The sequence below is a fragment of the Panthera uncia genome (assembly GCF_023721935.1).
Source record: "Panthera uncia isolate 11264 chromosome B3 unlocalized genomic scaffold, Puncia_PCG_1.0 HiC_scaffold_1, whole genome shotgun sequence".
Lineage (NCBI taxonomy): Eukaryota > Metazoa > Chordata > Mammalia > Carnivora > Felidae > Panthera > Panthera uncia.
In genome coordinates, this window is record NW_026057582.1 from 36,899,261 (window position 1) to 36,917,163 (window position 17,903).

The 17,903-nt window shown below is 37.2% G+C and overlaps 1 protein-coding gene across 1 annotated transcript in view; it reads left to right on the top strand.

Moving 5' to 3' along the window:
* The window catches only part of LOC125909447 (potassium voltage-gated channel subfamily H member 5-like), a 94,201-nt gene extending 77,176 nt beyond the window's left edge, over positions 1-17,025 (top strand). Inside the window, 1 exon segment of the mRNA XM_049612657.1 lies at positions 15,598-17,025. Coding sequence (XP_049468614.1) covers positions 15,598-16,113 — 516 coding nt within the window. The 3' untranslated portion in view covers positions 16,114-17,025.
* Positions 17,026-17,903: the final 878 nt, after the last annotated feature.

The following is a 17,903-nucleotide window of genomic DNA, read 5'->3' on the forward strand; positions in this document are numbered from 1 at the left end:
TTTTTTTTTTTTTTTTTTTTTTTTTTTTTTTTTTTTTTTTTTTTTTTAGTTTTCCTACATTTAATCTAATTAGATCCTTAGAAACACTGGCCAGTCCACCTTGGAATTTATTGATTTTTCTTATCAGTGTGTTTGCACAGATGATAATAGACTTTATTTTTAAGAGCAGTTTTAAATTCACAGCAAAATTGAGAGGACGGTACAGAGATTTTCCATGCAGAGATTGCCCCCACATACACTTGGCCTCTCCATTACCAACATCCCCCACCAGAGCGGTACATTTATTACCACTGATGAACCTACATTGACACACTATTATCAAAACCCATAGCTGTATGTTCTTTGGGTTTGGACAAATATATAATGACATGTATCCACCATTACAGTATCATACAGAATACTTTCACTGCCTTAAAAATCCTCTGTGCTCTGCCTATTTATCGCTTCCCCCGCTTCCCCTCTAGCAATCACTGATCCCTTTACTGTCTATATAGTTTTGCATTTTCCAGAATGTCATGTGGTTGGAGTCACACAGTAGATAGTCTTTTCAGATTGGCTTCTTTCAGGTTTTCATATGTATTTAAGGTTCCTTCATGTCTTTTTGTGGCTGATGGCTCATTTCTTTTTGGAGCTCAATAATGTTACATTGTCTAGATGTACCAGTTTATTATCTGTTCATCAGTTGAAGGGCATCTTGGTTGCTTCCAAGTTTTGGCAATTATCAATAAAGCTGCTGCAAAGTTTGTGTGCAGGTTTTTGTGTAGGAGTAAGTTATCAACTCATTTGGGTTAATTCCAAGAAGCACAATTGCTGGATCATCTGGGGAGATTATGTTCAATTTTGCAAGAAATTGCTGAACTAGCTTCCAAAGTGGCTGTGCCATTTTGCATTTTCATCAGCAATTAATGACAGTTCCTGTTGATCCACATCCTCACAAGCATTTGGTGTTGTCAGTGTTTTGGATTTTAGCCATCCTAATAGATGTGTAGTGGTAACTCGTTGTTTTAATTTGTAATTCCCTAATAACATAAGATGTTGAACAGCCTTTCATATGCTTATTTTCCATCTGAATGTCTCCCTTGGTTAGGTGTCTATTCAGGTCTTTTGCTCATGTTTTAAACAAGTTGTTTATTTTCTCCTTGTTGAAATTTAAGATTTCTTTGTATATTTTATATAATAGTCCTTTATCAGATATGTCTTTTGCAAATATTTTCTCTTCTCAGTCTGTGGCTTGTCTTCTTATTCTCTTGATAGTATCTTTCACAGAGCAGAGTTTTAATTTTACTGAAGTTCATTTTATTAATTATTTCTTTTATGGGTCATGCCTTTGGTGTATCTAAAAAATTACCACCATACACAAGGTCACCTAGATTTTCTCCCATATTATCTTCTAGAAGTTTTATAGTTTTGCATTTTAAATTTAGGTCTATTATCCATTTTGAGTGAATTTTTGTGAAGGGTTTAAGGCCTGTGTCTAGATTCATTGTTTTTGCATTTGGATGTCTAGTTATAACATTTGTTGAAAAGAGAATCTTTGCTCCATTGTACTGCCTTTGCTCCTTTGTTAAGGATCAGTTGACTGTATTTATTTGGGTCTATTTCTGGCCTCTCTGTTTTGTCCCATGGACTTATGTGTCTCTACTTCCACCACACTGTCTTGATTACTAGAGACTCATAGCAGATGTTGAAGTTGAGTAGCATCTGCCCTCTGACTTTATTCTTCTTAATTGTGTTGGCTATTTTGCACAATTTTTGCCTCTACATACAAACTTTAGGATCAGCTTATTGATATCCACAAAATAACTGGGTGGGATTTTGATTGGGAATGTGTTGTAACTATAGATCTAATTGAGAAGAACTGACATCTTGACAATATTGAGTATCCCTGTTTATGAACATGGGATAGCACTCCATTTATTTAGTTCTTCTTTGATTTCTTTCATCAAAGTTTTGTGGTTTTCCTCATATATATACATCTTGTATGTATGTGATTATAATGTTAGCTGTAGGTTTTTTGTAAATGTTCTTTATCAAGTTGAAGAAGTTCTGTTCCCTGTTTTCTGGGAGGTTTCTTTTTCTTTTTTTATATCATGAGTGGCTATTATATTTTATTAAATGGTTTTTCTGCATCTATTCATGTAATCATGCGATTTTTATTGTTTAGTCTGTAATGTTATGTCTTACCTTAATTGATTTTTTAGTGTTGAACCAGCCGTGCATACTTAAGAAAAATCTTACTTGGTCATATTGTGTAATTATTTTATAGATTGCTTGATGTGATTTATAATATTTTGTTGCAGACTCTTTCATCTATGTTCATGAGAAATGTTGGTATGTAGTTTTCTTTTCTCATAATGTCTTTGTCTGATTTTGGCATTATGGTAATCCTGTATTACAAAAGATAAGTTAGGAAGTATCATATCTAGTTCTATCTTCCAGAAAATATTGTATAAAATTATTATATTTCTTTCTGAAATATTTGGTAGAATTCACCCATGAACTTATCTGGGCCTTGTGCTGTCTTGGAAGGCTATCGTCTAATCAGTTTGTTTAGTAGACACAGTTCTCTTCAAATAGTCTATTTTTTCTTGTGTGAGTTTTGGCAGATTGAGTCTTTCAAGGAATTGGTCCTTTTCTTCTAGATTTATTCATAGTATTCTCTTATTATTGTTGTTATTAGCCTCTTAATGTCTATGATACCTATAGTGATGTTCTCTCTTTCATTTCTCATATTAGTAATTTGTGTTCTCTTTGTTTTTTCTTCTTAGTAAGTGTGGCTAGAATCTTAATAATTTTATCTATATTTTCAAAGAATAAGCTTTTGGTTTTGTTGATTTTCCCTTATGATTTCTTATTTTCAATTTCATTGTTTTTTTCGTTCTAATTTTCATTATGTCTTTTCTTTTTGTTTACTTTGTACTTAATTCTCTTTTCTTTTTTTCAGTTTACTAAGGTAGAAGTTTAGATTATTGATTTTAGATCTTTCTTCTTTTCTATTATTTGCATTCAAAGCTATACATTTCCCTCTAAGCACTACTTTCCTGTGCCACACAAATTTTGATATGTTGCATTTGCATTTTCATTTAGTTCAAAAACTTTTAAAATTTTTCTTGAGATTTATTTGTGACCATTTCTTATTAAAAAAAAATAACATTTATTTATTTCTGAGAGACAGAGAGAGACAGAGCATGAGCAGGGAAGGGGCAGAGAGAGAGGAAGACACAGAATCCAAAGCAGGCTCCAGGCTCTGAACTGTCAGCACAGAGCCCGATGCGGGGCTTGAACTCACAAGTGGTGAGATCATGACCTGAGCCAAAGTCGGACACTTAACTGACTGAGCCACCCAGACACCCCTAACCATTTCTTATTTAGAAGTGTGTTGTTGGGGCACCTGGGTGGCTCAGTTGGTTAAGTGTCCAACTTCAGCTCAGGTCATGATCTTACAGTGTGGGTTCACGCCCCGTGTCAGGCTCTGTGACAGCTCAGAGCCTGGACCCTGCTTTGGATTCTGTGTCTCCCTCTTGCTCTGCTCCTCCTCCACTCATGCTCTGTCTCTCTCTCTCTCTCTCTCAAAAATAAATAAATATTAAAAAAAAATAAAAAAAAGAAGTGTGTTGTTTAGTCTTCAAGTATTTTGGGATTTTCTGACTATCTTTCTGTTGATTTCTAGCTTAATTCCATTGTGATCTAAAAGTGAATGCTGTATGATTTCTATTCTTTTGCATTTGTTAAGGTGTGTGTTAGTCTAGAATATGTTCTATCTTGGTAATGTTTTATGTGAGCTTAAGGAGAATGTGTTTTACTTGCTGTTTTTGTATAAAGTAGTTGACTGATGTCAATTATATCCAGTTGATTCATGGTACTGTTGAATTCTACTATGTCTTTACTGATGTTCTGCCTGGTAGATCTGACCATTTATGACAGAGAGGTGTTGAAGACTTCAACTGTAACAGTGGATTTATCTATTTCTCCTAGAAGTTCTACTTGCTTTTGCCTCACATATTTTGATGTTCTTGTTATGTTCATATACATTAAGGCTTATTACATCTTGGAGAATTTACTTTTTCATCATTATGCAATGCCCCTCTTTATCCTGATAATTTTCTTTCCTCTGAAGAGCTTGAGACTCTTACTGTGATGAAATTTTCATGTATTACCTGTGGGGTGATTCTACCTTGTATTCAGGACTTAGGTTTTTTAGTAGCCTGCTTTAAAAAAATCTTAGCTACAGTTTTAAGACCTATATACCTCCCAGTCCTTCTCTGAGTGAGAAAGCACCTTTACAACCTAGTGATTCTAATAACAATAAAAAAATATCCATGTATATGTATATGTATATGTATATGTATATGTATATGTATATCTATATATACACTTTTTAAAGTTTATTATTTTGAGACAGAAAGAGAGCACAAGTGGGGAGGGGAGGAGAGAGAGGGAGAGACAATCCCAAGCAGACTCCGCACTGTCAGTGTGGATCCTGCTGCGGGGCTTGAACTCATTAGCCATGAGGTCATGACTTGAACTGAAGTCAAGAGATGGACACTCAACCAACTGAGCCACTCAAGTGCCCCAAAACATTTATTGAGGATTAGATTGGTAGTTTACTCACACTTGACTTTCACCTATCCACTCAGGGGTAAGTGTATGGATAACCGTATTTGGCATCCTTTAAAGCCTTTAAATCCTTCAAGTCAAGAATCAGGATTGAGTAAAGTTCAAGTATCAAGATATAATAATCCAGGATTTCTGGAGACAGCAAGATGAGGATTTTGAGGCAAAGAATTCAAAGAACCTTAGGGCATAAACTATTTATGCTTTCTGTTGAAGAGTTAATGGGTCTTTGGGAAGTTCCTATGGTGAAAAATCAAACCATTTGATTTTCTGGAGTCCTGGAAAAATAAAGTCATGCTAAGGAAGATAGAGGAATTACGTAAAAGTCATGTTAACATGGTTTCAGCTCTGAGTCTCCAGGCTGAGTGTGGGGTTATGCAGGGTCGGTTCTCTAGTTTTTAAGTCAGGATGGTTGTCTCCTTGGGAGAGGGTACAAAGCATAGTTTTCTGGACTGCTACATAGACTGCTATGAGGTCAAATCTATGGAAGAGGATGCCTGTTGCTGCCCTACTCATAACCAGTGATTTCTTCCCTGTATCCCTCTGAGATATCTAATGAGAACAAGCATGGCTTATGACAGTCTTGTGAGCGTGAATGCTTACTTGGTCAGCATTGCAGACAAAAATATGGACTTTACAATCAGATGCCTGGTGTGCATTTTTCCAGAAGATGCTAGTTTTCACTGTGATTTGTTTGTGCTTAGGTCATTGTGTTAGGCAAAATCAGACATCTTAAGTTATATTCACATTTATACACAGGCTTATACTGAGTTGTGAATGGCCATACTCAAAATTTTTTGTTTGAGCTTTTGCAGATGTTGTAATTGTTTTGGCCACAATGAGTGAGAAGCATAGATGATAGAAGCTTGCGCAACAGTTATTTTATGATAGTTACAAATTGTTAGACTAGCAGAATTTTTAACTCAAATATAGTCCTGCTAGAATTTTAGAACCACTTGAACTTTTTGTGTTCAGTATTAAAATATAGCTAAAGTTTAATAATAGCACATATATTTAATGCCATTTTCACCTTTACTGACAAAGAAAGTAATCATATTTAGGGAATACAATTTCCACGTGTAGAAGCCTGTCAGTGTGTGTAATAAAGTTATATCACTAAGAATTGATAATTTCTTCTCCTTAGTGTGATTAGTAAGCCATGTACTTAGATTGAATTTTGAGATGTGGCAGTATATTCAGAAATATAAAGGAATAGCCAAGAGGGATTTATTTTTCTCTCAAAGTTATCCTTTAAATGCAAAAAAAAAATACCTTTTGTGATTTCATTCCTCCATTCATTCAACAGATATATATTGAGCTACTTCTTTATTCTAAATATTGGGAATCTCAACAGTGAACAAGCACACAAATCCTCCTTATCTTCATGGAACTGTCAAAGAGAAATTGTACTGAACACTTGTTAAAAATGGCAAGAAAGACTTCATTCAAGACTATTGTAATAGGAAAGAGAGACTGAACTCAACCATGCTGAAACAGAAGGCAGAGAAGTTGGTCAATGTGATTAAGCCATCTATATTTGCTAATTGCTGTCATCAAAGTTAAACTCCTACCTGCCCACAGATGCTGAGAGATAGGGGTACTATTTTTCTTGATTATGTTTCAAAAAGATGGCTCCCAAGTCCTTGAGAAAGACATTCCTGGCTTGTACAACTGTCAAAAGTCTGGGAGAAGATTTATATCTCAAAGGGGCAGAGAAAGAATTTATAATTGAAAGTTTTCTAAAGTCAAGTCTCTAAGAAAATGGAGGTCAGGGCCTAGAGTCAGGAAAAAAGCCCGTCTAAAGTTTAATCAAGGTGCATTAAGGTTGTCTTGGTCAGAGTTTTTATTCTGGTGGATAAAAACAGCAAACATGTATGGAAAATTTAAGAAGTATATATGTAATTTCAGATAGTGATATGATCTATATACAGACATAATATAGGGCAATAAGATACAGCTAATAACTGGGATGATCAGGAGTTGAACCATGTGGGAAAACATGTACTGGGCTAAACTGTTAGGTTAAGGTTTTGTTGCTGTTGTTGTTGCAAAGAAAAGAGACTCAAATAACCTGAAGTGATGGGAGATATAAGAGCAGGCATTTTTTAGAAAATTGGAAAAGAAACATGGGACCTTAGGAACTAATGTATGGTCCTGGACTATCAGAGCTGTGGAAGCCGTGGTCCAAGGCAGCCAAGTTGTAATATTAGGGGAGTGAGCCTGGAAGTGGATGTTGGGCCAGAGAATTGGGTAGGGAGGAAAAAGTTTACAAAAGGGGAGCTACTATTCTTTGACCACCTTCTTTGCATGTCTCCCAGGTTTGCTTTGAGATTGCATCATCTTTTTAGAATAGCCTTAAAAACCACATTGTCACATATTATCATTACAATTGTTGGAAAAGGACCACTTTTAGAAAATGATTTTGGAGGACATGACTGTTCACCCTCCTCTTCTATTTTTCCAGAATTTGTAGATCTGAGCGTTCTACTATTAGTAAGATTCACTTAGTCCTGTCAGTATCCTCTCCTGCCTTTTCTCTACTGACTGAATTTTTACCTTCTCTTCTCCTTTTCTTTATCTCTTGGATCTCATCCCTGAATCTTCATAACTTTTACTACCTGGTCCATCATGGCCACTTCAGCCTTCCTTTGTTTCAACTCTCACTGCCTCCTCCATTATTCCCTCAGCATTTCCTGGACCAGGTACTTATGCTTTAAAACAAGGGCCTTAATCTATTTGAAGATGGGGATAGTTAAGGGAAGTCTCTGAAGAAGTGATAGACATTTAAGCCCAGACCTGAGAGATGAGTAGACGTTAACCAGGCACAAGGGGTGATTTGTAGGTTCAGGAGAGTGCTTTAAACATCATGTTTAGAGACTCCCAGGTGAGAGAATATGACATTTTTGAAGAAAAGAATTAAGTTTTCTATGACTGGAGTACAGAGAGCAGAAGACAGAGATGCACAAGGCAAAACTATAGAGTTAGGTTGCATTAAGGCGTTTGGATTATTGTAAAGGCAGCAACAAGTTATTGAAGAATTTAAAGCATCCTTCAACTTAGTTTGCTTGTACATGTATCATAATGTGTGAAAAAAAAATTGAAGCTTCAGGCAATATACCTCTTTTTAGGGTGTGTATTTTGGTCCTGCTTTATATTTATTATGATCCAATTAAAGAGAAAGTCTTTTCCACAACAAGAAGCACTTAAAAAATTAGTACATTATGGATATTACTGAAGATAGATGTCTGCTCTTCATCTATCTATCTATCTATCTATCTATGCCACTGTGTTTTGATAAGAATATAAATTGGCTAAAACAGGTAGTATGTACAAGTTATCTAAATTGAGAACCTTCTCTGAAGCATGTTAACTAATGTATGGAGTAATTAGGATTATTTCCCCATGGATCTCTTGGTAGCAGGAATTGGACAAGTGAATTTTGAATAGAAAGGAGGCAATAGAATTTGTTATCTGGGTTAAAGGTTCAGATAATAAATGTACTTTGCAATTTTCTTTCAGTCTTTAGATTGTGTTCTACAATAGAAAATGGAAATGCACTATGTAGTCATTCATGTATATAATCTATTTAGAATAAGGACCCAATGCTTATGAAATGGAGCTTATTACTGTTTTATGGTTTCTATTCAGTTGCTTGCTATGGTGCTATCCATGAAGATGAAATAACTATTAATTATTAATACAATATCAGTGGTGGAGGAGTCAGAAATTATTATGAGAGACTTATGTATTGGTTAGTTTATTCTTTAAATAATGTATTCATTCTTTCAATAAGTATTTGGCGCTTACTATTTGCAAGGGAGTGCTAAATAAAAGGATTAACAGAACATATACACTCACAACTAAGGCACATGTCCTGAAGGGAATGTACATGGTCCTTTGAGACTATATAATGGAATGACCTGATCTAGACTGGAGAAGAGTTTTCCTGGAGAAGCAGTGACTGAGCTGAGATCTGAAGTATGAAAAAAGCTAGCTAAGCTAAGGATAGAGAGCATGAAAGACTAGCAAGTGCCTAGGCCCTGTGTCGGAGGGAGCATGGCATATCCAAAACCTGAAATTTGGATGAAGAGTGAGCTGAAGAATGTTGAAGGATGAGGTTAGAGCGGTAGGCATGGGCCACACCATGCAAGTCTGTGTGAACCAAAACAGATTTAAGAACAATGGGAAGCCATCATATGATTTTAAACTGGGAGTGATTTTGTAAAGTAACTCTTTTTTTCATTAAAATTTTTTAATGTTTATTTATTTTTGAGAGAGAGAGAGAGAAAGAGAGAGAGAGAGAGAGAGAGAGAGAGAGATACACACAGCATGAGTGGGGAGGGACAGAGAGAGAGGGAGACATAGAATCTGAAACAGGCTCCAGGCTCTGAGCCGTCAGACACCCGGCTCGAACTCATAAGCCGTGAGATCATGACCTGAGCTGAAGTCGGATTCTTAACCAACTGAGCCACCCAGGTGCCCTGAAAAGTATAAGAGTTACATAGTGTTCAGAGCAAATTGGATGGGGACAAATAAAGGACTTGAAACTTATTAGGAAACATCTATAGATCCAGGAGACAGATGCTAGTAGCGTGGCCTTAGGTAGTGACAGTAGAGATGGAGAGAAATGGATACATCTGAGAGATACTTAGGAGCCGAAATTAACAGGGTTTTGAGATAGATTGGGTGTGAGGAATTTCAGAATACTTCTGACAAGAATACTTCTCAGTTTCTGGTTTGCTTAATCAAATGGCCAATGCTGACATTTGCTTAGATATTAAAAGAGGACCAGAGATATAGTCTGGAATGGGAGAAGGGGGGAGGAGTTTCTTGTAAACTACCTTTCTTTACTTCTTTCTCTTTCTTTCTTTCTTTCTTTCTTTCTTTCTTTTCTGTCTTTCTTTCTTTCTTTTGAGTTTTCTATTCTCGTGGTATATTCATTGGCATGGATCTATTCAAAGCAGAATAGGGACACATTTCCAAATATAAAAGATAAATAATGTCTAACATTTATATGTTAAATTTTATTTTACATACCCATATCTTACCTATATTGGACAGTCTTATTAAAATGAGACCTTTGTATCTAGTGGCAATCTATATAGTCCCTAGTATTAAGTCATACCAAGTATGAAATTCTATGCACATAAACACATAACAGATATATTTTCCCCACATTTGTATCAGTTTTTTTTAAGTTTATTTATTTTGAGGGAGAGGGTGGGGAGGGGTAGAGGGATGGAGGGAGGGAGAATCCCAAGTAGTCTCTGCCCTGTAAGTGCAAAGCTCAACGCAGGGCTTGAACCCAGGAACCTTGAGATCATGACGTGAGCCAAAGTCAAATGCTTAACCAACTGAGCCACCCAGGTGGCCCATTATCAGTTACCTTTTTTCCCTGCATCACAAACTACTCTAGAACTTGATGGATAGTAACAATCACCATTTCTTTAACTCACAAGTTTTTGGCTAAATTAGGTGGTTCTGCTAAGTTGGGCTAGGTTTAACTTATCTTGATAAGCTTGCCCATGCATTTGTGGTAAACTGCTGAGTTGCTTGGTAGCTGACTGATCTGGGATGGCTCAAATGGATGATTCAGAGGGTTGCTTCTGTGGTCTTTCATCATTCAAAAACCTCATAGGTATTTACATGGCAACTAAGCTGGGTTCCTAGACCTTGAGTGGAGGTGCTATGCCTCTTGAGGTGTAGGCTTAGCACGGGCACAGAGTCATTTACACCACATGCTGTTGGCCAAAGCAAACCATAGGGCCAGCTTGGATTCAAGGGTTGGAGAAATGACCTTATTTCCTGGAGGGAGGAGCTGCAAAGTCACACAGCCAAGCAGTGTGGATATAAGAAGGAAAATAACCACAGCTAAATTTTTTTTCCTTGCAAAAAATCTACCACAACATCCTGTGTGTGGGAATGTAAGATGTAGGTGAAACACCATGCACTGGATTTTACAAACCTGCATTCCTCCTCTGTCACTCCCACTTATTTGTCATGTATCTTTGTATAAAAAAGTTCTTGGAGCATCCCTTTTCTCTTTATAAAGCAAGAAGGGAAGAAGGTAGGAAAATATATTAGCTGATAGTAGCCATTTGCCTACTATCATTAGTTATGGTCCAATGAGAGCATTGATTTGTGTTTTAGGTGGCTTTATCATTGAAATATATGATTTTTATGCCAATAACATCCCACATCTCTTTAGTGTGGGAATCCATAAAAATATTGAGGAGTTAATACCTCAGCGATATGTGCTGGATATTGTTTGCTGTGCTCCTGTGGCTTGAGGGGCTTGTCAAGTAAGGAAATAAGCTGGAAAGGCAGAAGACTGATGACTGAAAGTTCTCCATTAACCCTGCTGTGTTCTATTATGCATTTCATGTGTTTGAAATTCTCTTCCACCTGTGGAACCCCAGGGATTTGTGTGCTAAGAGCTCAGAGGTTGGGATAGAGGCAGAAATCCTCTGGACTTCAGAGGAGGGCACAGAAGGTCTGGAAAATGTGGAGTGAAATGAAGCAGAAAATAAATGAGCACATAAAACTGGTGGAAAGTACAGAATCAAGAAATTGTTATTAAAAAGGTGTTGGTACAGAAGGAGGGCATTTTTTGAGGACTGGTCTAAACAAGGAATTAAATACTATTTGTGGCCCAATCTAAAGGTTGTGAGAGTGAATCATAAGTAAGGAAAGTCTCTTATTTTAATACAATATTGAATATGACCCTCCCTCAAAAAAATCACATGATGCTGAAGAAATCACGAATTTGAGTTGTGTACTATGGTGAGATATTAACAACACAGCAGTGACTGCTGGATTTTCCTTAACGTTATTTTTTATGTTTAAATATAACATGCTTAAAGAAAATTACAGTTTTAAGTGTAGAACTCAAAGAATTTTCACTAAGTGAGCACATGTAATGATTACTAGCCATATTAAGAAACAGAATGTTGCCAGAATCCCACAATCCTCCTCATGCCCATCATAGTCACTACCCTTCCCCACCAACAAAGGGAGCCAGTATCTTGACTTCTAATTCCACAGAGGAATTACACCTGTTTTTACACTTTTTGTACATGAAAGCATGCAGTATACACTCTTTTGTATTTGGTCTTTTTGCTCAACATGATGTTTTTTAGATTTATTCTTGTTATTGTATATAGATAGTCTGTTCATGTTTATTTTTGGATAGTATTCCACTAAATGTATGAATGTTTATTTACCCATTATACTGGTGATGAACGTTTGCATGATTTCAAGTTTTAAGTATTTAATCGCATTTTATGTATTTATTTTTTTAATGTTTATTTGAGAGATAGAAAGGAGAGAGAGAGAGCACACGCGCATGTGCGTGCATGTGCGCACAAGTGGAGAGAGGCAGGGAGAGGGGGAGAGAGAGAATCCCAAGTAGTCTCTGTGCTGTCACACAGAGCCTGACGTGAGGCTCGAACCCACGAACATGAGGTCATGACCTGAGCTGAAATCAAGAGTCAGATGATTAACCAGCTAAGCCACCCAGGCACCCTTTCATCACATTTTAAAAGCAAGTTGTTTCAGTTTGAGTTTTGAGGATGATTGCATTAAATTCTCTTTAATACAAAACGATAGAGAATGAGAAAGTTAAAACAGCTTTCCAAATAAAGCAAGCTTGCTTATTTGCATATTAATACTTTTGAATAACAGTTCCTGATTTTACAAGTCCTTGAAGGGTACACTCCGGACAAACTCAAAGTGAACCTTGGGGATTATGTTTGGGAGCAAACAGGAGTTTGGTTTGATGGGAGCACTACTGAGACGCACAGGCATAGTGGAGATGACCTGGCGGTCCAGACAGAGGTGGGGCTGGGCACCTTGAAGGCCTGCCCTGGAGATTGTGGTTGATGTAATGTCTGTGATGAGTCCCTGGAGGGTACTGTGTATTAGAAAGATGAATCTTGCAGGGTTCGTTGGGGGTAAGGACGGGAAGACTGCACAGCGGTTGGTTGTTGTGGAACAGGCACTAAGAATCTGAGGGACTAGGAGTATCAGGAGCTAATACTTAATCCTGTAGGTATGAAGTAACAGTGAAGGTTGGAGAGGTACATGAATAGATAGATGTGATTTAAGTATATACCAGACCGGTGGGCTGTATAGTGTCTGAATTAAAGGGAGTAGGAACAGAGCTAGGGTGGCTGATAGGCTCTTCCGGTGACACAAGGAAGAAAAAATATGAAGTCATGACCAAGACAAGGCCTTGGGAATAGGAAAGAAGGGAAATTTTTGAGAGGTTTATTAAGTAGATGTATTTTGAGCACTTGCTCGTGTCCTGTGATAACATTTGATAACCAGCTGGGGGTGGCAGGAAGCTCAGCCTCAGGTCTGAGGGACAGGGCAGGTAATGATGTCACTCATGACAGTTGGTGATGGAGAACTCATTCAAGTGGAACAAGGGATTCCCTGTGGGACCAATTACCTTGTGAACACCCATGACACATTTAAATGCAGATGTATAGTGCGTATTTGGCCTCTGTCAGGAACTCAGGAGACAGGACCAGTGAATCATCCATATAGAGAAGTCAGTAGAATCATGCATATGCAGTAGATCAGCCAGGAGAGGGCTGAGGAAAATCATGATGAGAACCCTAACACATCACAGAAGCATGGAGAGGGGTAGCCCTAGAAAACGATTTTGAAAGAGATATCGGTTGGGGAGTTGGCAAAACCCAGGAGAAAGTGGTGTCATAGAACCTGTGGCAGAGTTTGCATGCTTGCAAAATATGTTGTAATGTTTAAGTAGTGTTAATCATGGCCATAGAAAATGGTGCTTTTTGATTAAGTGGGGTCCAGAGCAGGTATCCTTTGGGGTGGACCATCTCCTTTTGGAGAGCTCTGCCTATGTCAGAGATCAGGAGGGTTTGCTCTGCCACTGTTTGGACCTAATTCTAGTAGGCCCTGATTTTCACATTCTGGTTGAGAGTTGTGACTTTTTTAGTTCGAATGAGGATAACGATTTCCTCTCTGTTTTTTCTTCTCTTCATTTTTAGAGAAAAAAACTCAGGTAGAAATACCTTTTCTGTGCAGTATTTTCACAGCAGTATCATAGTTCCTTTAAAATTTTAAGCTAGCTAGAGAAGTACGTCCATAGCAGCACTGTTTTAATTTTTTAATTTAATGCTGTTTTGAGTTTGTCATGCATTTGGACTATGGGTTTCTTCAGAGCAGAAGCAAGGCATATTTATGTTCATGTCCCCAGGGCCTAACTCAGAGGTTGGCCCATGGAAGTGCTTAAGAACTGCTTATTTTTGTCTTCATTGTTCGTGATTACACGGCTCCATTTCTGAAAGCCTCCAAGCTCTCTTGAATCTTCTTGCCTTTCTTTTTCTTTTTCTTTTTCTTTTTCTTTTTCTTTTTCTTTTTTCTTTTTCTTCTTCTTTTTCTTTTTCTTTTTCTTTTCTCTTTTATTTTATTTTATTACTTATTTTTTAATATAATTTATTGTCAAATTGGTTTCCATACAACACCCAATGCTCTTGCCTTTCAGTATCTGTTGTCAGTAAATTATGCCAATTCATCTTTTGAATTTTCATAATTCTGCTTTTTTTTAACTGCCTAAAGTTTGGTATCTGTTTTCCCCCCTCAAGTGTTCAAGCAAAATGAGAATTTATTTTAAGGCTGTACTGATGCCACAGCATTTGAGAATAGGAACTGAAAAAGAGCCCAAGGTATTGAGGTTGAGACAGAAAACTGTCAAAATGCTCCTGCTACTCTTTCATTTGTACAAGTTCTCTTGTTTCTACTTCTCTTTGTTCTCTCTATTTCAAATATTTATCTTGAAAAATTTAAATCATATGCTACCTACCATATGGGGTAGAACATAACCAAATACATTAGTAATCCTTTTACCTTAACTGTCAAGAACTTTACAATGCCCAAATTAGTCTTATTGCTGTCACATCTGTTCCACTATACCAACCAATTCTTCTGTGTTGGTCAGAAGGAAGCTCAGGGTAAGTTATGCTAGACTCCTTGTCTCCTCTCTGGGAGAAAAAATTAGCAATAAGGGAGTCATGGTCTTCATGAGTCTTGGAGGTGAGGGTCAGACGAGAGGCTTCCAGATCACAGCTCTATATTCCCTACCTGCATCAGGAGTGAATTTATCGTCTTTCCCCACATGGCTTATTATGTGCTTCCAAAAAGAATAATTATGGGGCTTTCATTGATTGAAGACAGTAGATGCTGTATTTCCATTGGATAATGCTGTATTTGGACTTTAAGCTTCTGAGCAAAATATGAATTACCTTGTTGCTGTTCCCTTACGGTATTCTTTTCTGTAACTATTGCTAAAGGATGATCGGATTTTGTAGATTATGTACCCATTCTACGTTCAACTCTTAACTTTTTCAGAGCTCTACAAATTTAGTGCTTATCATGACTGTGACAGGAGGTAGTGGAAGCAACAATGGCATTTGCTCATTGTCCCCGTATGCACAGAAGTATTTCCTGTTTGCTTGCCAGTAAGATTGGGATTCCTTTTTCAGAAGTTTTACTGCTCATAGCTATTACAAAATGGGAAGTAAAAATAAATGTTTTTGAGTAGAGGAAAAGTTTTATAGGAAAGAAGTAATAAAAGGTCTGATTTCATCATCCCATTTCTATGCTCTGTATATATTGCATTTGAGCAATTTTCTCCTTTGTTTTTTTTTTCCTCTGTGCTATTTATACTTCACTTATGAAGATAAATTGGATCTTCCTCAGCTAATGAAAAGTTGTCTTATTTAATAATTCAGAAATATCTTATTTCTTGGTGGAAAAATAAATCTGCTTTTGAAAAAAGTTTCCTTAGCATTTTAGCTTTTTTGTGGACTTGAAGTCATAGCTATATTATGTGTATGTTCTTAGCATATAAATGGGCAATCAAGTTCATGAAGGTAAACCATTGAATTGTTTCCCAGCCTTTTCTTTTCTGAAAGTGTCCTGTCATTTCTTTTCTTTTATTTTCTTTAGGGAATCAGCAGTCTCTTCAGTTCTTTAAAAGTGGTGCGTCTCTTGCGACTGGGCCGTGTTGCTAGGAAATTGGACCATTACCTAGAGTATGGAGCCGCAGTCCTCGTGCTCCTGGTATGTGTGTTTGGACTAGTTGCCCACTGGCTGGCCTGCATATGGTACAGCATTGGGGACTATGAGGTCATCGATGAAGTGACGAACACGATCCAAATAGACAGTTGGCTCTACCAGCTGGCCTTGAGCATTGGGACTCCGTATCGATATAATACCAGTGCAGGGATATGGGAAGGAGGACCCAGCAAGGATTCTCTGTACGTGTCCTCTCTCTACTTTACCATGACAAGCCTTACAACCATAGGATTTGGAAACATAGCTCCTACCACCGATGTGGAGAAGATGTTTTCAGTGGCCATGATGATGGTTGGCTGTAAGTATCTCGTTTTTCTTTTTTAATTACCAAAAAATTATTGTTGGTGGTGGTTTTCCAGGCTCCAGTCTCTAACAAGATTAAAATGAAACTACTTTGTCTTCGGAAAGGTGTTTATTCCATATTATTTGCATTGGTTTAATTTTTATTCAGCCTTAGAAAATAAAATGCAAAATAATACATTTTACTTTTCAGAATGTATTGAGCACATGAAAAACAGTGTTGATAGAGTGGTACGAAAATCAGAATGGGAACTCTTTGATTTAATTCTGTTCACAGCCTTGTAACCAGCAGAGCTCTTTCCAAGGGAAACCAGCATCTAGAAAGGCAGCATCTGGCACATCCCATAGGTTTTGTTGGCAGTGTATTAAATTCCAAAAAAAGCAGCCAGGATATGATGGGTGATACATAGTTTAGAAAATACTTTAGTTAGTAATTGAATTCTTGACTAACGTTGATCTCAGGATAGTTTTCTGCAGGTTTTTACAATTAAGAAGAATAAAAGTTTCATAAATTTAGTCTCCGTAGCAAACACTCTAGGTTAATAAACACTCTAGGTTTAATATATGCTCCTTTGAGAGAATTAAAGGATTAGTAAATACGAGCTCATTTGGCAATGACAAAAGTATCTGGGAGTTAGCAGGCTTCCTGAGTACTAAATGCCTGGATGGTGTTCCTGGGACTAGAATGTTCTCTAAAGGAGTTGAGAGACCATGTGTTCTACACTCAGACTGAGACTGGATTGTGTCAGATCAGATATTAAGGAAATACGTATCAAAGAAGCTATTTTAAAAGAAGATTATGGGGGAGACTTCACCATTACCTACCCCTTCAAGTTGACTTAGATGATTTATCCAAGCCTAATTCTAACCCCCCAGAGTAACCTTAAGATCATTGTACTGGAGGTATGATTAGTGTTATTAGTACTTGTTAAGCCTTTAGGTCATGGTCATTGGTTTGTGGTATAAGACCTCCTTTCTGAGATTCCATACTGGGAAGGTTTACATTTTTTTTAAAGTTTATTTATTTTGAGAGAGAGAAAAAAAGCATGAGTGGGGCAGGGGCAGAGAGAGAGTCAGAGAGAATCACAAGCAGGCTCTGCACTGATAGTACAGAGCCCAATTCAGGACTTGAACTCATGACCTGAGAGATCAAGAGTCGGCCACTTAACTGACTGAGCCACCCAGGCACCCCTATATTTTGTGAATGATGGGAAAGATGTTAAGAGTCCAGGAGTATCAAGAGGCCTATGAAAAGTCAATGTCTTAGGTCAAAGTAAGGCAGTTTTCACATTTTCAGAGGTGAGAATATTTGATAGCTATCGGAGCACCAATGTTGGCAGTTTAGCTTCCGTCTCTGTGCTCCTCTGTGCAGGTACAGAAACAAGAAGGCACAGGTTCCACTCGCTGTTTAAAGAGGTAGACTGAGAATTCCAGGTGCTGTCTTCTTCAGAGGCTTGTAGGAAGAAATATGTTCCTTCATACAAAAAGATCCTGATGATTTCTTAAACTGTTGTCTATATACCCAACTTGGTAAGATGTATCGGTGCTTTATAAATTCAGAAGACATTTTGTCAGATGTGGTATTTATTACTATACTACTTTTTGTATTATATAATGCATTTTGCCTTACACTTGAGCGTAGTTAGATTAAAAAAATTTATTTTGAAGCAATTATTGATTCACTGGAAGTTGCAAAAATAGTACAGAGAGGGCCTTTGTGCCTTTTACCTAGTTTCCTCCAATAATGACATCCTGTGTAATCCAGCACAAGATCAACATTAGCACTGATACAACATGCGTGTATAGTTCTGTTTTTTTTTAATCACATGTGTAGCTTCCTGTAACTACCACTGAAATCAAGATACAGAATTGTCCCA